Source organism: Struthio camelus, chromosome 1, assembly GCF_040807025.1.
Source record: "Struthio camelus isolate bStrCam1 chromosome 1, bStrCam1.hap1, whole genome shotgun sequence".
In the NCBI taxonomy this organism is placed as follows: domain Eukaryota; kingdom Metazoa; phylum Chordata; class Aves; order Struthioniformes; family Struthionidae; genus Struthio; species Struthio camelus.
Window position 1 is genome coordinate 209,719,953 of NC_090942.1, and position 27,752 is coordinate 209,747,704.

The following is a 27,752-nucleotide window of genomic DNA, read 5'->3' on the forward strand; positions in this document are numbered from 1 at the left end:
AATAAAAAAAATGACAGCTAGATAAAAGTCTGACATTTTCAAAATTCAGTTAGTTAGAAAAGCATTCTATTCACAGCTTAAATACATCTGGTCCATTAAAACCCTGAACCATCCTCTGAAAAACAGGGCATGTATTCATAAATCTGAAAGAACATAAGCCCAGGAATGCTACCTATTACACAAAATAAACTTTTGCCAGAACGTTTGTATCCCCTCTGATCTATATTGCCTGAATAAAGAGAGACATAGTAAGAACATTTGGGTTGAGGAGTATTTTCAAAGCCAGTGCTACATACAGTACAAAGGCATGGAAAGCATAATGGTGGTGGGATAAACTTTTTTGAAAATTATTTGACATGAAAGTAGCTCATGCATTTTTTATTTCATTTTCCTTTTCTTCCCTTTAAAATGTAATGGAGCAAAGTATGTAGCATCTGAAGCTTCTGCTATAAAGTCATTGAGTTTCACACAGCGGGGAGCTTGTAGAAGATGAAGGAGGGAGTTGGAAATGATGCATCCTTCAACATGCATGAATGGGAATGGAATGGCTTTGAATGCAGTTCTGTGATTGCATAGTGAAATGCAATATAAGTCAACAACTATGCAGTTATTTAAAGCAGAAAAAAAATATGTTTTATTACAATTGAAGATAGGTCTATTAGATTGCATACTGGAATACTACATCCAATTTTGGGCCCTCCTGCAGAGGAATGACATTGAAAAACTGGAGGGGGTTCAGGAGAAGGCCACCGCATGGTCAGGGCTGGAGCACATGCACTGTGAGGAGAGGCTAGGGGAGCTGGACTTGTTCAGCCTGGAGTAGAGATGGCTTTGGGGGCACCTGACAGCAGCCCCCAGCTCCTATGGGGAGGTCCATGGGCTCTTCACTGCAGTGCTTGGTGGGAGAACAAGAGGCAGGGTTCATAAACTGAAAAACGGGAGGTTCGGACTGGATATAAGGAAAAAAAAATCACAATGGGACTAATTAATTACTGGAATAGGTTGCCCAGGGAAGTTATGCAGTGTCCTGCCCTGGAGGTGTTCATGTCCAGACTGGATAAAGCCCTGAGCAACCTGACTCAAATTCAATGTTGACCCACCTTTGAGCAGGAGGTTGGACTAGAGACCTCCTGAGATCTCTTCCAGCCTTAATTATTCAGTTGATTCTTTGGTTCTATAAGGATATCTAAGAAAATCAGTTCAAATGTTCTGTTGTGAATGTTAATGGGTAGTATGTACTCAGATGTGTGAAGTATAGAACTGGTGCAAAAGATTAATATATTTTAAAAGATAAGAATTTTTAGTTCAGAATGGGAGGGGTAGATACATTCTGGCATTACAGCTTGTAATTCTTATAATCTCCCTTAACGAGAAGAGAGAAAACAGAAACCAGCATAACTAATATACTTAAAATAATAATATCAGTTATACTTCAAATTAAATCGAAATCTTTGAATTTAGAATTCAACTATTCTGTATGATTAATAGGCTACTTAAAATTTGCTCAGCTGAGATAAAATCAAAACAAGACTAAACTTTGATAAACTTCCTAAATAACAAAGAGGAATATAACTAGCAACGGAGAAAAACTTCAAAGTGTTCTGGAAAGGAAATCTGCTCTGAGGCTTTGTTTAAACCCTGCATCTATCTCTTGCTTTCACCTAAACATGTATGCCTCCTTTTAGCTGTCCAGAAACTTTTCTCATCTTCCCATTCCTTCAATTACCACTTGTTCTTTAGCTGTCTTCATTCCACCCAAGTTGCTGTCAGCAATTCCACTTTCAGAGGCCATTGCCATTTTCAGGAGATTCAAATAGGGTATATATTATTTTTTTCTGGGCTTCTAAAGTGACACTGCAGTGAAAAATATTTCTTCAAAAAAATCAATAATTCTTCAGATGTACAAAAAGTTCATGGTGGTATATGCATGATAAAGAAATACTTAGAATAGATGGTATTTCAAATGAAGTAGCTTCCATGGTTTCCCTGGAAGAAACTTCTCCCCTGGAGAGTTATCTTGCTGTGCAATCTTTCTGTGGACCTTCAAGAAGAGAAGTTATGACAGATAGGGAGAGGGAGGCTGCTTGGGACAGAGAAGCAGCATGAAACTGTAGAGGAGTGAAAGCCTGGCAGAGGGTACGCAGCAAAGACCTACGCGTAAGAAGAAGAGTTAGAGAGCACAGATGCTGTAAGATAGCAGGGATGGTGGTTGTTTAAGTTTCCTTAAATTGAATAATATTCTTGTAACTAAAACAAACTACCTCCCCCCCGCCCATTCCAGAGAATATCACCCTTGAGCAGTGATGTCCGAACACAGAGATGTTTGCCAGGGAGAAAATAATGTTATTATTATTATACTGAAATGGTTTTTGGTAGTCCTGGCAGATTAACTTATTTATCATTTTCTTACCTGCTTCGTTGGTTCTGATCACTCGGGATGGCACACTTGGGTCACCAGTCCCAATTTTGTTAGTCGCGACAACTCTAAACTCGTACTCCACCCAAGGGTTCAGTTCGATAGCCACTGCAGATTCCATATCACCACTTATGACATCGGGAACTGCGGACAGTAAAAAAATATGTGCAGGTCACTGAAGCTCACATGCAGTGTCTCAATGGCAAGTGGGCTTAAAGGCTATCATTAGAAATGATAGCGGTTAGGAATCTAATGTCAGAAATCACTATTAGGTTTTTGGCAATCTGCTACTCCTGAAAAGACACCGACTGAAGGATGTAGGGGAGACTTTTCCGTCTATCTGCAAATGCATTATGGCAGGTATCTTTGCATTATTCTTTCAGAGCTCTTACTAAGTGACATGTGAAAAGAATTAAAAAAAAAAAAAAACAATGCTTTTAGTTTATCATTGTTATCTTAACAGAATCTGGTTTTGCAGTTGCCAGTGGTTATTACCGTCATGAAACAAGAATTTTGAACTCAGCCTACTCATGCTATTGGAAAGTTTTTCTCACCTGTTTTTACAGTCTGCCAGCCAAGTGAAAATGGACTGCGTGCTTGCAGGTTGTAGAGGGAGATGGGGCTATGATTGTCAGCTCCAGGACTCCAGGAGAGTGTTGCTGTGGTGTCTGTAATTTCCTCCACTATCACAACCCCGGGGGGACCCGGAGGACCTAGAAATAAAGTAGAATAGTCAAACAGAGCACACCATAATCAGGATTTATCAGCAATAATACAGGACACACGTATTCTGTAGGGACCCAAAGGAGTTCAGTATCCACAAAACACAAAGTTTAAAATGTGTGCTAATACATCACTGAGATAGCTCATTTCCATGAACTCTGGTGGTAAATTTTGATTGTTTCTGTTCTTTAATGTAGTGTAGGTGAGAAACAATTAACTTGTCAGAGTGATAGTGGAAAAATTAGAACTAGAAACATTAAAAAAATCCTCAGTTACTATAATTGTTCTGAACCTAAAATTAAAGAATAAAATCTGCAACTTTAAGAAGCATCCAGGGCTAGATTAACCAAGCACTATCACATCTTCTATTTATGTGCAACTTGTTGGCAGGAGAGAAGAATAATGACCAAAATGAAGCAAAGGTGTATGCATTTCTCGAAGAACAATAATACTAATAATAACCAAATGAAGAATCCAGTGTACATCCTTTCTCTCAAATTAGCTCATTCAGGGAAACAGTCTGGATTACCGTGGATTACCATCTCACTGGAAGTCCATTACCTGTTAGACTGAAAGCTATTAAAAAAAAAAAAAAGAAAGCTGATATTTATTGTGGTTCCATTAAAAACCAACAAACCCAACAACTTTTCACTTGAAAATAGAGGTATTATTTATTCTACTTAGCTGTACCAAATGATAATATAGGAATCAGCATTTGTATAAACCACATGACTGATTCAGTAAGTCAGGTGTATGGCAACAAGCATGACTTTGCAATGAAAAATATAGGTAAAACTCCTTTCTTTCTCTTCTTTAATTTTTACTAATATTAGTATTATTAACATTTGAGACCATTGTCAAATTGCAGTTGCCAAACTAGACTAAAGTTTCACTAGTTCAGGATCCTCTTCAACTATTATTGAACCAGATGTTCAGGGGAAGATGTACATCTCTGTCACAGGTAAATGCAGAGTAAAGATCCCATTGTTGTTGCTTATTCTTAAAAGGATACTTAAATCCTGAAGGATAGGACTTAAAACTTCTGTGAAATATTATTATCATTAGTTGTATAGTCAATTATGACAAATCTGAATATTATTGATATCCAAACTCTTGATTCTTTTCCAGCCACCTGCTGTTGAAAGCTGAAGTTTTGCTTCTGCACATGCAAACGGAAGCCTGTGAAGTGTCAATCAAAAATGCACCACTGACTATTTTCTCCCAAAATAGAACTGCAGGAAAGGTAACAATCCAGATGACATTGTTAATAGAAAGCAATTGCTGCTACGTTTTTGGAGGACCACTGTCCAATTTGTATGTATTAGACTTTCCCTCAGAGCGCCTCCTGAAGCGGATCCTTTGGCTACCTACATTCCTGTTCACCCTAACTGTGAGTTGCCATGAGTGGGGCTGTCTCACTTGCTGAACTGTTAGACCTCAGCACTTGTGGATGGGGGATGTGAATAGTTAGATCTGGAGCCTCCATTTGAAGTGGCAGCTGTACCCAGGATTTCTGCATTATAAAGCTCTACATTTTTTAAGTGTTATTTTATGTAACTAGATCTATTGTTGGATGGAATCCTTAGTCCATAAGTTGAAACAAATTTGTGTGAATAACAATGGATAAAAAAATCCCAGTAACTGAAATATTGTTAGTTGCTGGGCTTCTTTGTGGTGTTTGTAGCTACAGACAGCTTTATATTTCCCATGATATTCCTTCAACAAAATTATGTTTACATGAACTATGGCAACAAAATGTTTGGTGTTTTGTAATAGTTCAGTTCTATAGCTTCTTAGTGAAAGAGACATTGTGTCCTTCACATGAGAAAGTAAATTAAGGTATTCACTTGCCTCTGCTTGCCTGGTAAAATCTACAAGCAAAAACTGGCATTAAATGCTGTAAAGATATGGTATTTAGAAATAACAGCAACAGATGAATGTCTTGTTTTATAGAAATTTCAACAAGTTCAATATTATGGATATATGTAGGAAAAAGATTGTCTCCACAGTACACTGAAATCATCCCTGCTGGGGTCTAGCATCCTGGGCTGGATTATAGGAAGAACAAAATTTTGCACTGCAGAGGAGGGGAGAAGCTTATGAAGACCAGCTGCTCCCAAAGCCGGGATTGTGTCCTCTTCCCTTGCTCTGTGTGCTTAGCAGCTTTTACTTTGCTTCTCATTAACGTCTTTCATCAGTTTATGAGTGTTTACTCATACAGTATGTTTACTATCATACAGTACTGAAATAAGACGGTGCCATCCCGTTGGACACCTTGTGGCTCTTGGCTTTCTGGAGTTCCACCCTCATTTGTAGTCGGGTGGTCTTGCCTTCCTTCTTCAGAGAAAACACGTCAGAAAGATCATCCCAAGGACCTGTGTCCCCTGTACTCCTCTCTTCCTGTTGTATTTTTGCTATGCTGTGACGGGATGCACCAGGTTAGGCCCTCGTCTCAGAATAGTAAGTCCAGGGGCTAATTTAATTAAACAGAGCAATCTTCAATCCCTGTCATCTATTGTTTCAGGCTATCTACGGATATAGGAAAATTCTAGTGAAATTTTTATTTGTAGCCACGAGGGAAAGTTTAAAGGAAAGTTAGAATCCTGTACATCCTGTATATGTGTATATATATATGTTTCCACTGAATTGGAGCCATAGGCTCAGTATTATATCATGGTCCCAAGCATAAACAATATTAAAGGAAAATATTGTAGTACTTCTCCTCTTTGATAGCATTTCTTCCATGCACATAAAATACTGTTAAAGAGTTTCTAGTCACTGCATTATGGGAACAAGAACAAGCTTCTGCTTATACAAAAATATGCAAAAATATAGTTATGCAGATATCGCCTCTTAAATTCTCAATATATTTTGCTGTCAGAGTTCTCTCATGTTTTTTAAACCTTTTAAATGCATTCCTAGTTATGACAATGTGTCATTATGCTTTGTGAGATGTGTGCTCTTACGTAGTCGGCAGGAGGACTGCTAAAAAGCGTTTCCATTTCCAACAGCAGGCATTCCTGAAAATGAATTAATAAAGGACAAAAGCCTCAGTAATGACAAATGTATGACAGTTAGCCAGGACCTGAGTGCTATGCAGATGTCACTCATTTTTGTAGAAATTTCATTAAATTTTATGCTTGGTTGTAATCATTCATAGTGTCAGCTGGATGGCTAATGCAGAGAAGCTTTTCTCCCAAGGGCTGTGTTATTGTTCAGGATCTCTAAAACAATTTTTTATTTGAGAATAGCCAACTGAGGAAAAAATGCACAGTCTGCTCAAATGCTCCTCTGGAAACTACACAGAAAATGACTGGTCATAAATGCACTACAGTGCAGTCGACCTTCATAGAGAAGACATTTGGGGCTGCAATAGGCTCTTATGCAGCTCTAGGAACATTGGAAACCCAGCATAAAGAATATTAGTTATCTTCTTTCAGAGCAATTCCACAGATTGATACTTCATTTCAGGACATGCGTGACTGCATTTTGGCAAACTTGTTTTATGTGTCTTTTTATTGTTGGAATGATCATCCTGAGAGGTCCTTTAGATTACTTGCCGTGATACAATGTTAATGCGAGAGCTCTTGAAAGACCATTACCAGTAATAGCCTTATTCATTCGGTGAGGCAGTGCCCTTTCCTGTGAATCCTAAAATGTGCATTAATTTACTCCACTACAGTCTAACCAGAATATTTCTTACTTTTACCAAATCACTGATAGCTCAATATGTAGCGTTTTATGAACACAGAATTCTTGACCCGAAGATCTTGCTTTCCGAGTGAGAAGGTGCATTGGCTTAGCAAAAGCATTTGCACGTGGTGTGGAACAAGAAGGCTAGTGAGGAAGTGTAATTCACAGTGAATGCAATGGGCACTGTGGCTTTAGCTGATACATCCTCAGCCTTGTGTCCTACTACGTGGTGCACCCAGGTGGCAAGATAGGCATGTAAGCACCCTCGGGGGTGAAGAGGTTACACTCCAACCATCAGCAGGGCAAACAGGAAGGTTAGACTCCCATTTGGAGAGTAAGGAAGAGAGGACATTGATGATCCAGCCTGGATAGTCTTGATACGACTCATTCCAGGGATAAAGGTCAACAAAAATCTCTGATGTCCTGATTGAGTAGACCTTTAGTCGAACATGTGTCATTTTGCACTCCTTTGCCCTGATGATTTTCCAGCCTTATCCAAACAAAAAAATAGAGGATGTCGGCAAGCTGACCTTGAGAGTCGTTGAGCTTTGTGAGCCCCAATTCCAGACTGAATTATAAAGACTCTGAGTTGGATCATTGGGTTGTGACAGTTGTGGCTTACTACAAAAAGTACGAACAGTGTGAGGAACGTGAACTGCCATCCCACCTTAGGAGGAAAAGGAACAGTAGCCTATGAATCACAATACAAATGACATGACTAACTGTTACCCCGGTAAAGGTACCACAGTTTGGGTCAGAAATGGAGGTTTTGACATGCCCCTTTCACAGACATTTCCTGTTGACTGGTTAGCACTGCACTGCTTCGCTTGCTGGCTGCCCCAAACGTGATCTGTGCTGTCTCTGTCATCCTCTATAATGACAAGCCAGGCAGCCTGTGTTTCAGGCACTGAGTTCATTAACATCAGCATATCTGATCTGTACTTTTGTACTTCTTCTAAGCCCCTTTTGAATGAAGTTATAAGTAAGTTCACTTTTGTAAAGAAGTAGCTTAGACAGAACAAAGGATCTTTTTAAAGCTCATACGAATCTCCTTCCCTTTCACAGCATTTGAGATATTAGAACAAAGGTCCTGTTAGAAGATCAGACTCCTACACGTACTTCAGTTTAGAGTCTGTGCGTTGTTCCATCCACACTAATGCACTGTACTCCAATATTGTAGATGATTCAGCTGCTAAAAAGGGCCAAAGCACAGATCTGAACCCTGGCATTGTTCATCTGGGCTATTACATCATTAGGCAGTCCCTATCACAGCTTTAGCCCTGTGCCCATTCCTAGCCAATACCTAGGCACAATTAATGGATTAACGTAGGCTGGGACAGATCCCAGTCAGCAGTTCATTGTCCCATCCTGCTTTGAGATGGGAGGCAGACAGTGAATTTAGCTGTTTAGATGGGAACTCAACTGTAGCAAGTAATCTCTGGGATCTGTTTACTATTACGGATGTTATCCTATGAGTCCAATTAATGGGGTCTGTACTTACGGTGCCTTCAAGGCCTTTGCTGCAGTTCAAATTTAATTTCAAGGACCAACAGGAATCTGCTGACCTTGTTTACATTCCATTTAATAATGCCGTAGCTGATGGCCTTTAAACCCAAGTGCTTGTCTTTAAGTTTTATTGGCAATATCACAACTGAAAGGGGGAGTGTGGTCAACTTAACCAGCAGTTCCTGCGTTATATTTGCTCCAGGTCAGTGGAGTTCAGAGGAAACATTACTTCTCAAGAAATATATCATGAGAGTGGATTTCTAGCTTAGACGAGTAGTTTTGCTAGTCTACAAGATGAATAGCTTTAACCTCTTTTTTATTTTTAGATCACAAAACGTGTACTTTTAAACCACATTTTGTAGTCACAAAGGCTTTCATCCTTTTATGTTGCAGGATTTCTCTCTGCTCCATTTCAAGATCTTACAGCTTCCAGGTAGCTGTTTGATCTTAAAGCTGATTTTACTTACAGTAGGTACGCACACTGCATTTCATTAGCTTTCTGTGCACGGTCTTACAATATGTGTTATTTATAGTAGGAGAAAGCTGTTTTTCATCTTATTTTAAAATAACCTTCTTGCCATGAATGTTCTCCTAATATTTATATAGTTCAAAGGATTTTAATTAGCTTCATGTATACTAATAAATTTCCAAAGATATATAGAATTAATACAAAGAATTAAGAAAACTGGTCATTCCTTTTTTTAACTCAGGAAAGGCACAATGTCTATTGACACCCATAACAACAGAAAATACATTTTGATCGTTATGGTTGCATATGAAAAGGATATAAGCAAATAATAGTGAACAAACCATTACTAATATACCCAGAAAATACCTGGCATTTGAATCTAGTAAAATCCCTAAATATAGACCATTGAGATACCACTTGGAACAAAATTAACTGTGTTAATTCTCAGGTAGCACAGTTCTTCTTGTGACAGAAATGAGTGCTGAAATTTCCAGTTCAAGAATATGGTGTGTCATTGATTTTCTCCTGAAATATCTAAATTATGAAAAATACTAAAACTGCTAGAAGTGCTGAAACGATTTCTTTTATATGATCTTTGATGAATACAAGGAAACACACAAAAAAGAAATTGCTAGCATTTTATTTGGTCTCTTTTTCAGTTACCACCTCAAATTAAATGCTTGAACAAACATGTGTGGCTACTACGTTAATGTAGCTTTCTTACAAACAGCTAAGGTTTTTTCTCCTTTGCTACGCTATTTTACAAACGGTTACCTTACAGACCCTTGTCTACCATTGCCACTGTTGATATGCAGTTTACATTCCAGAAGGTGAAACTTTAAGTCAGTCATTTTAGGAGGAGTATAAAAGGCTTCATTTTGCTAGCTTTAAAAAACAGAAATCAGGCTACATTATATCTAGAGCAATGGGAAAGAAAGTTTGATAATTTGCAGATGTGCTCACTGGTCAATAGGCTGTTGTAAGGCATCTGTAATGCAACATCCAGCATTTGGCTGGGTAGTTTGGAATCAATGCTACTTAGCGGCGTGGGTATAAAATATTTTAAGTCAGCTTTGCAAGCCTAATTTACATTTTAGGACTTAGGTAGCAGAATTTATTTGACTAGTTAAACACAGTTACTGAACCAGGTAATTTACTATGATAAAAAGCTTTCATGAACTAAATAAACATTAAAATGTTGGAGACCTAGTATTCTTCATTAGGCACTGAACCTTTCACAGATATACAATGATCCTTTTACTTCATAAGCTTCCTAACTCAACTTTGATAATCCTAAAAAATACTACAATATAAGAAAAGGATAACTGTGAAAAATAGCCTACATTGGCATATGTGGTGTTACTGTCATACTAATAATAAAAAGGTTTGTACAGGAAAAATCACCTCTCACTTACGTCTCAAGGTTTGACGCACAGCCCCAATCCACATGAGATAATTAGCATCCGACTGAGTTTTGCAATGATCCTTTGCTATGCAAGGAACTCGCTGGTGCTCTCTGAAACTGATACCGCAGCGGTGGCACCACTCAGCTCAGTTCAGCAGAGCAGAAAGTAAACTATAGTCTCAAAAGACTATAGGAAGCCTCAGACTGATCTTTGTAACAGTTTATTACACTGCTGCGTGGCATCCCTGAGCTGTACTTCTATTTTTCTTTGCTGAACTGTACAGATGATTTTCTAAGCCAATTGTCCAAACTTACAGAAGGAGGAATAAGGAATGCGCAATGACTGCTGTTGGTAGAAGATTTTTTACTCAGTCTTTCTTACAGTAGACTATGGCAAAACATCTTTTCAGTGAGTTCATTAGAAACTAAGCTGTTTCTTTCAAGTGTATACTTTTTCCCAAAAGTGACTGTAAGAAGTAGCCTTCTCCCCTAGCAATGAGTTCTGCTAGTGTTTTCTAGAAACTTCCTTATTAGTAAGTAACGAATTTTGTACTGATACATTAAATAACCACAAAATGAAATACACTGCTGTCCTTCTTTAATGTAGTTGATTGCACCAACGTTGATATTTAGTATAAGGTAATAAAGGCTAGTTTCCACTGTCAGCCTTTTTCATGACAGAAGTATTTGCTATTTTAAATCTCTCCATACTGAAATATGGCGGAAGTGCAGAATCACAAAGACATCTTTTGTCATAAAAAAAAAAAAAAGAGCACAGATAGATTGCTTCAAATTTCGACAGCATAATGGCGAAATAAGAATGTAATAATCCCTTTTTGGAAGACAGGCTTTAAAAACAAATTAACTTACCAAGCAGGCATTGTCTTGAGGAAACGTGACACATTGCTGGCTACAAGATCATCTGAGACATCTGTGAGACACGAGCCTCCTGGCTGGTACTTGGGTGTGTGGTAACCACATTTGTGATCACATCATTAGTGTCAGAACATGACATGCATATTTATTCTGTATTAGAGCCTTCTGTTTTGGTAATCACTTCTTTGTGAAAAATTGGTACAGAGACAGCATGAATACAGAGATGCCAATGATAGATGGAAAACCGGCCAAGCTGAAACATTCTGCTGCTCTGCTGCCCTGATAGTTAATATTCACTGAAAACTGAAGATCCTGGCGAATAAAATAAAGGCTGGTAGCCAGACAAGGCACATGATACGGGAAAATTGTTCTTGGATTGATGTCGTGAATGGGAGTGACATTCATAAAAAACATAAATTGCTGCCGCTTCTTAAATGGCTGACTAGATCTCATGTGCTGGGGCTGTGTACCATTTATCTTGTGTAAACATCTTTGTTTGCATGACAAATAGCTATTCTGCACACATTTTGCTCAGGTGAGCAAACAAAGCAAGGCATAAAGGTGGTGAAATCAAGCAATGACTTGGTGTCAGAAATGTAAGTCCTTAGCTGTGATTTTTGCAGTACTCATGCACTCCAGTAAAACTATTTCTTTGCCCGTCAGACATGCATAGTTCATCTTATGTGGTTCCTCTGATGTAGCACATTTATGCAGGCCTGATGCCACAATAGTTAGTATTGTGTGTGAAAAGCTGCTTTCTCTTCTGGAAGTCCTTGAATTGTATCAGTTTGCCCTGTGTAGTCTTCTTCTGCTTCAGATTCTGATGACAGTCTTCCAGAAAATCTTGCAGTGGTATTTTAGATTTGACTATTGTCTGCCTCAACCCCATCCCCATGCTGGAGGGCAAATCCAGTGAAGAGGAATGCATGTCTGAAATTTAGCTTTCCAAATTCATACTTCACCACATTGACTGTAGCTGATGACAATGGTTCCCTCGCCTCAGGATTATATTCACTTTTTGTGTTGTGACCAACCAAATGAAAGAAATTGACATTGTGGCTGCTCAAACCATTCCTGAACCCTACCATAAAAAGTCAGGCTCCCATTTATCTGTCTTTTGACTTGTATCCCTGATTACTCATCCTCAAAAAAAGGGTTGAATGTGCCTTGAACCTGCTAATGTCCTGCCTGCAGCTATGGCACGTTCCTGAGAAGAGAGAAGCGTGGTTTTGAGACAGGATCTGAGGGAACAAGAAGAACACATCTGACATCATAGGTTAGTGTTGTAGTTACTACACTGGCCTGTAAGTGGTGGGCATCACCTCTTCTGTCTTAGATCAATGGCTCGTGGCTCCTGGCCTTTGAGCTGAATCCTGTCCACCCTCCCATCCTACCTAAATTCAGGCACTATATAAAGGATCTCTCTGGGGACTTGCACAGAAGTAAGGTAGTAGTCCACCTAGCCTCTGAATTATCTTGTATTTCAGATGGATGACGCTGCACAGCTGAGGAGCTTTGGTACATGTACAGATGCCTAAGCCAAAATAATTAAGAACATTTAAGGCACATAGTGGACTGGAGGATGCACTGCAAGCTTTCAGATGCCTCTAGGATTGTCAGCCACGGAAACGTGACCTTTCTACATAGCTTTCTTGGGCCTAGGTGCCAGAACAAGTGAAATACACCATAAAACAAAAGTAAAGCAAATGTAATATGTAGTGAATAAAAGATAAAGACTTATTTATTTAAGTACTTAATAATAAGAACGACTTGCAATGATGAAATGCAGAGAATCTTGTAGAGCTGTATTTTGGAAGGGAAATGCTTTTGCAAGTTAGGTGGTAGCAATGCTTACTAAAACTAAGGGGGCATTTGCTTATTTCCTCAGGTAACCGGCTACAAGATTCCATTTAATTTGTGTTAGCCTACCTGAATTTCAATAGATGATGCCATCAGGACAGCAGTCCTGTGAACGCCACTGCTGACTAGAATGAGACTGCTAAAGTACTTTTTGTTCATAACCCATACCAAGATTTAAATGCAAGACACAGGCTGATAAGCTAATATGCTGCCTGAGAGATCCAGTCATTCTGCTGCCAGCAGAACATCTATTGCTAAGGGCATCAACATTCTTCACCATATTTGAAAAATAAAACAGAAAGAGTAAATTAAAGAACTTGGGCCAGAAAAACAGTATTTTGAGCCATTAAGGACCAATGAATTTTGTTTCTTACTTTAATATATATCACTTAATCATATTGTCAAAGCACTTAGAACAGTATTTAGTTTTGAATAGTGGATGCTTGAGGGGTCCAAATCTTGGTTTTGACCAAGTGTTTTCTAGCAACTTTTTAATGTATGCTTTTGATGTATGCCTAAAGAAGATTGACTAGATAAAAAATCACTATAGAAATCATGTTAGATACATATTTAATTGCAAATATATATTCAAAATTGAAAATTATGAGGTAATGAATTTGAAAATAGTTTGAGAATTGTTTTAAAAATCTACAACCCATCATAGAAAGTTGCAGAATAGAAAATTACAGTCTTAATTTCTTGTGTTCATACACACACACATACATAGGTACTGCATTCGTAAATCTACTTGCACCATTAATTACCTACTTTTAAGCAATTAGAGGCAAAAGAATTGAGATTTACTTGGTGTATTCATTCTCTATGGCTCAGAGTGTCTTTGACTAGCCACATTTTGGAATTTAACTTTTATTGTATTGTGCAGGGCAAAGAAGAACTGCTGCACAATGGTAATGACTGGATTGGTTGCCTGAGCTATATTCAAGGGATCTTGCAACAGAGCAACTAGCAAGTGCCGTTTTACAAAACATAAATACTACTTAAGGATACTCCATGCCTTCTCCACAATAAAAGATAATGAGACACTACAATTGCTTGAAAATATCATACTGAATGTCTATCTCTTGAAGATTCATTCACCAGTTATAAGCAATAGGATTTTGCAAAGAATTTACGTTCTTTTTCTTCCATCTGAAGAGGCTGCAGTGAAGTACAGTCATCTCCCAAGTCCCTTATTATAAAGTTCTAGAAAATGATCCTTTGACTTAAACATAATGCATCAGTTAAATATATGATTCAGTACGAATTGAGTTAGTTTGATTATAGTAGTAATTCTGACGTCTATGAATATCTAAAGGGGAAAATTGAATGATTTTCATTTAATTTATTCCATGTGTCCAATTTATTTCCTGTGGAAATGGTGCAAGCAAAACAATCTTTAGAGTCCAAATTACATGGATTTGTTAAGAAATATCATATGTACCTTAAAATATAACTAATGACTGAAATGCTGATATGGTATATAGTGGTATGCCATACCAGCAGTCAAGACTGCCATTTCCTGTAGGGGGAAAATGGGACAGCGTAAGGTCGCAATAAGAACATGCTGGAATATTTCTCATATTGGTACTTCTATGAGTTCAGAACGGTACTTCTGGTATCTTGCTTTGACCATGGGCTGTAATATTTAAAACACAGAGAATATGTTCTATAACACATATAAAATGAAATTATTCTATCTAGAAACTACACTTGATTTAAGGAATAATATGATTTTGTATTTCACTGACTTTACTGCATAGTGGAAGTGAGTTTTCTACATAACCTGTTGCTGACGGCCTCTTCTCCTAATGCCTGGTATCTCTGAAAGCTGAACCTAGAGAAGTTTGACAGATGCTGTAATTTAGGCCCAGCAGACAGTGTCACCTTGCAAACCGGTTAGTGTGCTCTACGAACTGAGATATATGGAGAAAAAAGAATGAGAGGTACTGAAATGAAAATAAAATATCTTTAATAATATAGATTTGCTTTGCTTAAATATTTTGAATTTTTTGAAATGCTGAAGTCTACTATGAGAAATCACTAGCAATTATGAATTAATTCTACTTTATACATTTGTTGCAATACAAAGCAAAATAAAATCTTCCTATATTTGTTGAAATCCACTGACACTGTAGGATCTTATGTCGTCTATTTGCATAAGTTTTAAAGATGTCTTAAGGAAATTAACTACTTCAACAAACCAACCATATCCTATAATTTAATGAAAACTGAATTTTACATCAGGACAAAAGCATTCACACAATATAAACAAGCTTTTGAAACCGATGCACACATTTCTTACTGTATCCTGTAATTATCCAGTCATATAAACAAGATAAGGAGAACATAATGAGCTAAGCAGAGTTGAATTTAAATCCTATCATAAAGCAGTCATAGCTTTAATTTCACCAGCAAGGTGGCATGTTAAGGAGACACCTGAATACATCCATTCTAATACTGCTTATAAAGTCCCTTTTGGCTTTTATTTCAAACCTCTTACTCAGAAAAAAAAAAAAAAAACACTTCTGTTCTATAGCAAATATAAAAACTCATTTATATAAAAATATAACCCATGTTATTGAAAAAACAATTTAGTAGCCAGACTGTGGTATCCTAGACAATAGCAAGCTAAGAGATTTTTGTCACTTAGTAAGTCCGATGGCATTAAAGGTGAGATTACCTTGCCTCCAGCTCTTGCTTGAGAGAGGCAAAGGTGACACATAAGACTTGCATGCCCTGCAAGGATGCCTCAGACTCTGTAAGACAACTGAAATGGCATTATATGTGTATGGTCAGGTAAGTGGATAGCATCCCAATAGTGTCATAGCTCATATAAATCTGATGGTCCTGATAGTGAATTTGTGGAAATATGTAACAGTTACTCTCATCAAAATGTGAAGAGCCCTGTACTCAGCCAGAAACATTCTTTAGCATTTAAAGCATACATTGATCATAAAAATAACGGATATGAAAACATCAGGTATACAGAAGTGGTGGAATAGGGTGACATAAGTATTTTTGAAATATTATAATCTTTAAATTGTTTAAGTTTTTTACCTAGAGTTTTTCAAATGCTAATAAAATTTCTACAGTGATTTATTCACCTTTTAAAAATTGTATACTACCCAATGAGGCTACCCAGAGGTACTACCTAAAGAGATTCATGTATTTTAACCTGACAGCTCTCCCTAGTATTAGCGCTAGGAAGTGGACTGCCAGTCCTCAGCTGCGAGCGTGCACTGAGCACCCCCTGCCACACACACTCCCCCATACACCCACACACTCACACAAGCTAGTGCAGAATGCAGCATCTCCCTGCTTAAGGAAGTGCAAGCATGGTGCTAAAGCATTGCTTTATTGTAAGCTGATCGGTGTCCTCAATACAGTCTGGGATCCCACAGAATAATGACTATGCTCCTGTGCATTATCAAAAACTTTAAATTAAAGGTAAAGCAATTTAATAGATTTCAGGACTGGGCCTAAAGATTAAGCCAGAATTTGTTTGCCACTATTCTATATGAGAAGAAAAAATCCCTTTCATACTAGGGGATTTTTGTTTTGTCTTTCATTTTACAAAATGCTAAAAGGTCCTTCCTCTTAAAAAGTGAGTGAATATTCCCAAATTATTAAACCTGAGAGAATGGCTTGACCATAATATAGAATATATAGAGGCACAGAACCCCTTATACCTACCTTGCATAAACTTGTGAATGATAATTGTTTACATTTTAAGTTATCCAATATACTTTTTGTGCTATTACCTCTCTTAAGATCATGTGTCTGTTTAACAACTAACTATTGTTACTCATTGCCATGTCTGTAGATCAGTTTACCAAAGAACTCTTTTCAAAGACAAATAGGTTAATGATGATGATGATGATGATGATGATGATGATGACGATGATGACGATTTCAGTATTACAAAATCTGAAGTATGGTGCACACCACAAATGTCCCTAAGGTCCATATATTTAAATTCCCCCGGTACAATAATTTATGGTGATCTTGTCTTCAGCCTGCACTGTTACTCACCTCGAACAAGCAGCTCTGCCTCATCGGATACCGTATCTGCTGCGGTCTGTACCCTGCAGCCATATCGCCCAGCGTGCACCAGAAGGATGTTTCTGATCATTAAATCTGCCGAGGATGCTTGCTGAAACAGAAATGAAGTGTCAGTTTAAAATTTAGTAAATCTGTGTGTTTGAGGTAATTCATGAGGGCGTTTGGTACAGTGTGAGAAACCTGTGACTGCAGCTTTCATCCTACAACATTTATGTGCCCTAATATCCTCTTTTGAAGATTATTGGAACACTGATTTTACACAGCCATTAATAGGGATTAAAGAAGAGGATTTCAGGTTTTTAATAACTCTGACTTTGCTTAAAGCACACTATGCTTATTTGCACGCACAAAGAAAATGATTCCAAACTTGCATGAAGAAATTGATTAAGCCAAACAGAAATATTTTGGGTGCAATCCCTAGTATTAGACAGATCCTAATATGGCTCTTTCTTCCTCTCCCTCTTCCTTTTTCCTACAATGCAGTGATGTTTGCAGTACATATCTCCACTGGAATAAAATCAAAATAACTTAAATGATAGTCCTGATTGATGTTTATTGATATCAGTATTTCAGTCAACAGTAATTACGGTACCCCCAAATTATCAGTGGAAAAGAGAAAAATGGAAAATACAGCCTTTTGGAGGATGAATGGCTTTTTTCTAAGAATCTCTGTATTATTTTATGAATTCAAGAGATGGTGTTAGATTTTGCATGTACAAAATCATTGTTATTTCCAAGGCTTACTGGAGTCAATAAATGTTATTCCATCAAATTTAGTGAGCTCAAGTCCATAGATGTTATTGATCTAATATTATTTCTCTCTACTCAGGGAAAGGACAGTTAAGTATAAGTGAAAGTCACCCCGGGCACATGGCTAGTATAGTGATTACAGTCTACTTTTTCTACTCTGTATGCTCAAAATGCTTGCACTTTTTTGATGATAATATGAGCATCAACAGTTTTAACAAGTTGCCATATACATTTTTGTCCTTTCAAAATATTTTTCTCTCCTAAGAGTCAAATGAAAATGATTTTTACAACACATTAACCTAAGATAGACTATCAAAGCATTACTTTTCTTTTTGAATCTTAAAGAGTTGATTCTGATAAAATTTTAATATTTCCAATAACTAGCTCTAAATTTCCTCATCATTATTACTGTGTATGACATGCAATCCTAATATGCTAAGCTTTTTCAGCTTCCATTGTTTCCTCTGAACCATGTCTCATTTTAATATCGTCAATATATCAAGGGCCTATGTCATGCATTTTCATATTTTATTTTGCATTTTGTTTTGTTTGTCTAGAAAGCCAGCATTGCTGAGTAATTCCCAAGGGTAAATAATCTCTTGACTTCTAATAAATTTGCAAAGTTTTGATTTCAAGGGATAATAAGAAAGCTACTATTGTTCATTCAGCAACTATCTATTACAAGCATCTAGTCCACTCTTTTATGTCAGATGTAGGTCTGGTCTTTGCTAGGTCTTTGAATCTACTTACTTGCTGTCACAAGCAACCATATCATGTAATCGCAGCAGGAACTGATAGAGCGTTATCGTTATGCTTCATCATTTTTCACTTCTTTTATTCCATTCCAAAACATCATTTTAGGGATATTCTACTAATATCCTACTACAGGGACTTCAAGCCCATTTTTTAAATGCAATACTATAATTTATCTTAAATAATCCTTCCTCACTCATGTTTCACTCTAAGATACATTTATAAAGTTTAGTCACTTCCCTTCTCAGGTTTTATTTGCCTTGCTAAACAAGAAAAGATTGCCAGTTGCTCCTTGAGTGATATGTTCCCTGGGTATTTCTCTGTATTGGTTCTAATTTGAGTTATTTTGATCTTGAATGACCAGAAGTGTATCCTATATTCAAGCTAAAGTCTTATCAGAGGCACACATGTTGATATCCCTCTAGCTTTTTTTGGAAATACATCACTGACAACACCCAGATTCATATTTGCCTAGTTTTTGCCCACTTATGCTGTGGTCAAGTAGTTGCACTCACATATTCATCTTTCTCAGTCATTTACAAGTTGTGAGCTCCTAGTTTACAGCTGTCAATCCATATGCATGTGACTTTGCAATATGAAGCATTGAATTTCTTTCTTTTCTGTAATTTCAGTTCTCAAACCCATCTAATTTTTCCTCCATATTATTTTCATACCCATCTAATTTTTCCTGTGTGTTATTGTTATCCTCTTACGTATTGGTAGTATGTCCAATTTGTACAATACAGTTGTCATTATCATACTTTTTTTTTTTTGGCCAAGGTCCTTAAACACAAGATGAAATAGGGTTGCTTCCAAGATCCAGTCTTTTAGAAGTTTTTCCTTTCTAGGCAGGGTAGTTCTGTTTCAGCATGACTGGTTGATATATCTTCTTTAGCCCATCTTCCCTTCATGCGAATTTTTGGAACTAAGACTTGCTATATATTTAACTAATAATATTCCATATAACATCAAGGTAAAATATCTACTGAATTGTATATAACATAAATATAAAACATTAGCAGCTGTCCATGTTATTATTATTAATTATTATTATTTTAAAGCTATAGATGCAATGGTAACTGTTATTTTTTCTCACAAAGTACAGGCCAAACTGATTTCTGTTTACTAGATATCATTGTTAATTCCTACGGAATTTTAGGGGGATCTTTTTGGCATCCTTTGAGCCCCTTAAGTCTTTAAAACTTATTTCCACTTGTCTTTTCCTGTTCTGCACTCAGTCTCATTAGCTACCAGGCTACATATTAGCTGCCATGTTCATCACTATTTCATTACTGAAAAATAGCGTAATTTGTTTCAGTCTTTCCATCATCCTAAACTTATCCTCAAATCTTACTACATAGAGGTCCTTCTTTACAAGTAGTGTGTTCCTCTGTAGTTATTATTTTAAGAACCTTTTATTTTCTGTTTCAGGTTTTGTTGTGTGGCCTGAGCTAAACTTTTGGTCAATGGCTAATGGAATGCTCTTATTTTGTAGTGGGGAATTCTATAGCTTAATTGAGAAATAAGTTTTGATTTTTGCTCCCATCGCCATTTCACATCTCGGTCTGTAAATTTTTATATAATTCATATTATTTCCAGTCTCTCTGATGAATGTTGCAGAAGCATTAGGATTACATTTATGATGACAGTGCTTTCTAGTTCTGCATAATCTATTTATCTTTCATAGCTACAGTATTTTACTGCTTTGTTCTTCATGCTTTGGACTCAAATGTGATACCTAGAAAGAAAATCCCTCTTCCAGTGTATTGTCAACATAGCTGCTATAAAAATATTTTTTACAGTAACTCTGTAGGGTCTTCCAATTTCAGAAAAGGTTAAATACTGTCTATTGTACCCTCAGATAAGAAAAATTTCTCAGAAAATCAACCATCTACACACCAGAGAGAATGCCAGAGGGTCATGCAGTGGAGACAGATACAACTGGGGAAAGTGGGAGAATTAGTTAAGTATAAAACAGAAAATAATGAGTTCAAATTTGCCTAATTAAGGTCCATTTAGGAGCAATGCTGGGTAGATTAGACAAACATTTTTTCCTTTTCTTTCTTTTGTCTTTATCTGTAAATACAGATGATTAATGTTATGATGTCTATAAACACAGATGGATAGTAAGGGTTTCAGAAACTTGTCATGCAACATCTTTGGCGATTTTAATAAGCTATTTTGTGAGAATACATAAAAGCGTAATCATATATGAGGAAGTAAAAAAGAGATAGGAGATCAAGGTTGCCACTGAGACCAAAGTGAATGTGGGCATGATCTATAGCTCAATAACCCCATAGGTCTAAGTGTGTGAATACAATGGTAGTATTCTGCCTTTTGAAGTAGCCTAATCATGATATATCTGGAGGCAAGATGCTCAGCCTAGTCAGGTCATAATGAAGTTCCTATATTTCTACTCTGGTGTTCCCAAAACCTTTACAGCTAACTTAGATCACACTTATGGAAAAGAGCATTGTACAGCTGTAAATGTAAAAGTGCAGCATACCGTGGCACTTTTATAAGGAGTCAGCTTGGGGATACAAAGTTTTTAACTCATTCAGCACAACGGTGTTTGTTAGCCATTGAAAAAGAGGTTATTCAAGGTGATTAATGCTTCTGATACAAAGTCTTAGGTATTAGAAGGATAAGATCAGAATTAGTCCATATTTCTCCTCTCTCCTTTGAAGGTAATTTACATGTAATGTGCCATGTTTTTAGGTGGAGGGAAAAAGGCATAATAGACAGCAACTGCCTGGTTTTATTGCTAAGGAGCTGTTAAAAAAATTAGCTGTCACTCGATTTTCTGAAGGGTTCATGACTATGTGAATCCTAATATTCTCATCAGGAAAATACATAAATTTCATCTGCATACCTATGTAACCGGGCAGATTGACAGCAATTGGAAAAATCATTGCTGTAGGAGCACTGTAGTAAAATACAGCCCCATCAAACACTTAATTTTATTATAGAATAACAGCATGTGCAGCCAGCATTACTTAAAATGTGAGTGGAAAGAAATTAAAGGCACTGTGTTTAATACAAACGGATATATATTCAGACATTAGCTTCTTGATCATGGAACACACTGAGATATTTTAGCTTCTGCTGTTCAGATTAGGAGAAGCCATGTTTGACCAGCACCCCTGAAAAAACAAGATTACATTATTTGCTCTTCAGTGGTGTCAAAGGTCTTTACAAATTTTAGGGAATCTACCCTTTTGTGAAGATTTAGAAAAATGATATATTAGCAGTTTGGTAACGGCTAACATATCCTCTGGGCATAAAATGCTGCATAAACTTAAGTGTTCTTCTAGTTTTTATCCTGGTTTTATATAAAGGTTTTACAATATATGGAAACAGTAAGGAAAGGCTTCATTAAGTGAAACAGGTGCTACTGCTATTCTCATTTTCATATACTGGAATGTGAGGACTATGTCATGTTGCCCTAAAAAGCCTTTATTGAACATGAAGGGAATTCTTTACTTGGGAAAGGCATTAGAAGAAATACAAATGGGCCGTGATAGCATCTGCAATATCTTTCTTGTGGTTATTAGTATAGAGAGTCCCTTATACATGGCTGATTTTTTGAACTGCTATCACCGTAGAAAGGTCTGAATAATTATCACTTTTATTTATGCTGAAATTTAGCTCTGTGCCTGAACTTTGCTAAGACTGGAACAAAGCAGGAAAAGAGGAGGAAGAGCCTAGAGATTTGACACACAAAAGAGTGGACTCAAGTTTTAGACTGGATTAAAAACAGTGAGTAGTTGAAAACAAAGATGCTACAATACTAGTGGTTCAAGGCTTTTTTCTCTTCCTTTTTCTGGTTTTTGGTTTTGGAGCTTTATTTTTTTGGTAGAAGTCTTAGAGTATGGATCTTTCTTTGAGCATAAAATGGATATTTATATCAACTTATCATGTAATAAGGGGTCACAAGGCCATAACAAGGCCTGGAGATTAAACTGATGTGTTGGCTTTCCAAATCTTAAGAAAATTTCTCTAAAGTGTAATTGCATCTGCTTTTTAAAATTAAGCAATTACAGTCCAGGTTAAGAAAACTACCAATCAGGAATGCAGCATGGACTGCATTAAGTAAAGTAGCTAAGGTCAGAATCCTTACCTTTTGCTTTTTGTCTTTTGTCACTGGAAAAGACAGAATGTTTCAGCAAATGCAAAGACATAACCTCCCCTTGGGGTAGATAAAAAACTAGTGACATGGACACAAAATATGTAAAAAAGCTCTCATCTTGATTAACATGACTTAGAATTTAGCCTGAAGTGTCAGTTAGTATGTGGTCCTAACATTATTCAAAGCTTAAATTAGCAATGTCTAAATTTCTATGTCTATGTCTACATTTCCACTTTTTAAGTGTACATTTTTGTAAGCAGTATAAGCTTCTGCTGTGTAGGATATATCTTGTACTTCCCCAAAGACAAGGCTTTCAATGATTTTAAGGAAAGTTAAAGGTAACCTTCAAAGTAAACATCACCTGTGCAGCTACTGTAACACTGAACATATTACTGGTCTTCATTGAACAGTAAATACATAATAATACAGCTACTAGTGTTCTCTATCATAACAAGCGATTCTTCTTTCTAGGGCAACAAATTGTTGTGTCATTTATATTATGCTCCAAAGCATCCCATTCATCAAGTTCTAGGTGGCTCCAACATTCAGTTTGCTGTATCCATCTATTGTTCTATCTGCTCCAGTACGGTGTGTTATCTTAAATAACAGTTGTGCCTGCAATGTGTCTACTTAGCTTTACATGTAAGCTATTGCTTAGATTAATTTCTCACATGCATTGGTGCCACCTATATGTAACATTAGCTGTTGATTTAAAAATACTTCTGCAAATTCATAAATGTTCCAAGGAGCATGTGATATACATACTTTATTCAGTGCGAATCACCCATTTAGATTTATCTATCACACCTATTGCCCTAATGTTGGTGATTTACAAAGAAAAACTTGCATAGAACTTACTGCCAGTGATTTTTTTTTAACCATTCCACATCCTGACTGACAGGAAGCTGTACGTGGATTTTTTCTTTTCCATTTCATATATCTTATGAGATTGTGAATTGCTTTTCAGTAAATTAACTTCTACATATGGATCTTAAAGCAGAGAGGATTATACTTACTCTTCCTGCGAGACTGAGCTCATTTTCTTGAACCAGTTGCTAGGAAACATCCCTGTTAATCCGTCCATTCATTTGCTGAATTTTTACTTCTAAACTAAAATAGTTCTTTCAGTATCCCACCTTTTCTTTCAAAGGCTTTTCCTAATAACGCTCTATATTCTTCTCGCGTCTGAAATGCAGCTCACAGTTCCACTGCAATGCCCTTTTCTAACATCTAGTAAATCTGGTAAATGCTACTGTTTACTTCCTCCCATCTCATCCAGGCAAGAATTAAATATCGCTTTGGTTAGTGCACAGTTCATTGTATAAATCCAAACTACAGAATCATATGTGGAAAAATATACATAAAACATAGTAATCTTAAATCACTCTCTCCCTATTTTATCATTCCCAGTAGCCATTTAATCCATCTTTAATTCCTTTTGCTTTCCAAGTTGACTGTAATACTTCCAGAGTCCAAGCGCAGTTCTGTGAACGCAACTGCTTTATCTTGGAGAGAAGGACAAAAAGGCAAGAAAGTTCAAAATACTCAAGACAGTTTGGCAGTTCAGAATGCAGCTTTTGAGCTGCAAGGGTCTGGAAATGCTGCCTATTACTTCTACCAAGCATTTGGGCTGAAAAGTCCATCTGGCCAACGTGCAGTAAAAATTGTCTCTCTGCTTAGGAATAAAGCGCCTAAAAAAGGTAATGAGATTGTTTTAACTGATCATGCTTCACCAAAGTCTAAATCAACAGGAAAAGAGTGGGCAAACACTGACTGCCGTTGCAGGAAAACTGCTTTTATGATGAAAGCCTAATGAGTCTTTGGATCAGTCCTTTACATGGGCTCTTTACAAGTCTACATGGGCTTGTTGAGGCTTGCTGGCTATCACCTAACACACTTGACAGGTAGATATGAAGGTGTTTTCCTGCAGAAGTAGTTTCTACACAAAACAGAATGTTTGGTACAAAAAGCTTGAAAGCTCTCTAAACGTTTTGTAAGGTACTGTTCTGTACTGTAATGGGAAAGAGATAAAGATTTGATTCTAGGCGAGAAAGACCCAGGCTGTTAATGCTATTTTGTTCAACTTAAATGATAATTTAAAATACAAGGATGCTTTTTGTAGCTATTCCTACATACAGGTTAGCTGAATTCCTGACTCATACTTTATTGAATTCAGCAAAATAGCCGTTAGTAATGAAATTCAATCAGATTAAATTGAAAAATGATTTCACAGTTGAATCTTGCTTGCTTGACATATTTGATTAGCAATGGAGATTATTTTTGGTGAATTTATCTGAAGCAAAATAATTATTTTACACAACAGCCTCATGGCAATGTTACCTTCGTGCAGTCAACGGTAAATAAAAAAAAAATACAATAAAATTCTTTTAAATTGTACTGACAATTTATATGTGAATTAGGATGGATCGTTGGCTTCCAGCCAACTTCTCTTCTTCATACATTTAGTACAATTTAAGTGCCATTCCATGTAAATTCTTAGTTTTGAATACGTCAAGCACTTGCCTGTTTGCTGCTCATGATGTTTGCAAATTGCAAAGATTTATTTCATTAAGAAGCAGCAATTTTTTTCCATTGATATAATGATCATGGAAAATTGAATTCAGTGCTCTCTCTTTCAATGATAAAAGCAAATTTGGAACAAAAGAAGATGAAATTATTGTTATTGTTCTCAATGTGGTAGTAGTAGCATAGTAGTATCCAGGCAGATGTAAGTTGGCTGAGATATGCCAGGTACTAGATAAACTGCACTACATAAACTGTACATATCTGTAAGAAGTTGTAAAAAGAAGGTTTTAAAGGTTTTTAGATTTGGGGATCCCTAACAATTTTTCAGTGAAGTTGTGGACCCTTCCAGTAGTGGCATTTTTCACCCTGCATAGTGAAAGCAGAAATAATGAAAACAGTTGTTTTAGCTGAGCACTGGTAGTTAGAAGTTAAGAAGGTGGACCTTTAAATACTACTTGAATTGCTGCAAATGAATTTTGTTCGGTATGTTGAGAGAAAGCAGAAGATGAGACAAGAGTCAGAGGACGGATGTCAGGTAGTATCTAATGTATTGAAGTCTCTCTGTGAAGTCTACAGGAAGGAAATATAATGTATTGATTGAAAAGAGAAACGAGAAAAGGGATGGGATATAAAATGACAAGCTTCAGGACAGAGAAGCCCACGATACTCATGTTGCCTAATTCATGTTCTGTATTCATATTGCTACTACCAGCAAAGGAAAGGAAGAAAAGGTAGAATGATATGGGGCATCCATGCTCTGTGAAGATGTAGAAAGAGGGGGAAAAGGGAGCACACAGCTAAGCACGTGATTTGGACGGAAGAGCGGTGATAGTGGTAGATGAAGATGACAGAAATGAAAATGTTGTGACGAATGTGTCAAATGAGAACACATCAAACCAAGAAGCACAGAGAATGGACATGATAAAGATTTCAGCAGTGTGTTGCACTAAGCATGCTGACACATGAACAAGCATTTATTAGCAGGGTCCATAGATGATGGCATACATCAACTCCAGCAATGAAAGCTGCTTAGGAGGAAAATAAATAAACAGACAAATAAATAAAAAACAATAAAGTGAGAGAGGGGAAGAGGAAAAGCAAAAACTCTCCCCAACGGTCAGCCAGAAAAGCATTGTCCTCTAAAGATGCTCTCTAATCTAGTAGGTGGTGATGATGAAGATGAAGGTGATGATAATGATGTCTTATCTTTTTTTTTCCCTAGTTCTATATAACATTCATTGGGACCCGCACAAAGTCCCTGTTGGTTAATGCTGATTGGAATATGCTAATTAAGTTCAGATGCTGCACAGTGATTGATTGTTAAGCTTCTGTGTATGTATACTGTTGGATTATATTTATTAAGTATTTAAATGGCTATTATCTATTTCACTGTGCATTGTGTGTGTGCATTTTTTTAAATCTAATATAACTTAAAATCTAAAAACAAGAGACGAATAAAGAGGACTGATTCTAAGGCCAGTGGTAACTGCTTCCCAGGACAACCTGCCATAACAACACTATTGGTATTTGCAAGTGCAAGGCCAGAAAAACAAAATAGGAGATCAACAGCATGAGAACTGCAAGGGAAAAATACTGCTTAAGAGGCTCTGGAAAAATTATTGCCACAATAGCTTAGGTAAAAGTTTGCAGAGCTGTGAGTGAAAAGCAGACCATGTAATTGCAAGTGGAAGGCCTTATCATTACTAAGGTTGAGTCACTAAAGCACCTAAGGCAACAAGTGGGAGGAACATCAGGAAGGAGAGAGAAAGTAGAATGAACAGTGCTGATGCAATCTGTCAAGTGGAAATGTGTAAAAGGTAGAAAGCAAGAATTTCAGAAAAAATAAGCGTAGAAAATAGGAAGAAATCATAATATGCTTAAAGGGAGTGAGGAGGTTGCAAACGAATGCTAGTGGGTTTGGCTAGTATTTAACTATCCGATGGACAATCATGTGAAAGGTAAGCTAGATATTGATCAGCCGTTCAGTCAGCTGTGCTGTTATAACCCAGTTTAACACTATGACAAGCAGTTAAATGGTCCGTCAGCTGCAAGTAAGCAGGGGAAAACATGGACGGTCATAAAATATTTTTTGTTTATCCCAACTTTTCTTTTTGTAATATGTTTCCTGTAAACTAGGGAAAGTACAAAATAACCTTAATAGAATAAGCAAGGGTAATAATTATCTGACAGTAATTCATGATTTTTTCATGAGAATCATTTTTTGGAGTGATAGCTGACTGTCATCATTGTTTTATGCATTAATAGATATTTTTGAGTTATGAACATGTATTACACCTGGATTTGGAAGGCTGGATTATAGATTGCCAGCCTTCACTGTAATCGGTGTTCAGGGATTTTGAGGGCTCTCATATTCCCCAAAATGCTCAGTTATCAAAACCCTCAGTCAAAATAAAATTAAATAGAAGAGAGGTCACTTATCATCACCTCTCTCCAGAAATGTCTTTTGTATATTGATGGACAAAAGTTAAAAAGGTTTGATACAGCATAAACAAAAAATTTGGGCACAGCAGACACTTCAAACCTTATTGAAAACTAACTCTTATTCCATTTTGGACCTTCCCTA

General features: G+C 36.8%; 1 protein-coding gene across 5 annotated transcripts in view; it reads right to left on the reverse strand.

The window, feature by feature from the left end:
• CNTN5 (contactin 5) overlaps positions 1-27,752 on the reverse strand; it is a 656,947-nt gene that overhangs the window by 45,015 nt on the left and 584,180 nt on the right. For all 5 annotated transcript variants that reach the window (XM_068930406.1, XM_068930402.1, XM_068930403.1 and 2 more), the window contains 3 exons: positions 16,981-17,101; positions 2,971-3,129; positions 2,411-2,560 (listed from right to left, as the gene is read on the reverse strand). In XM_068930406.1, the coding sequence (XP_068786507.1) occupies positions 2,411-2,560; positions 2,971-3,129; positions 16,981-17,101 (430 nt within the window). The remainder of the gene's footprint in view (positions 1-2,410; positions 2,561-2,970; positions 3,130-16,980; positions 17,102-27,752) is intronic.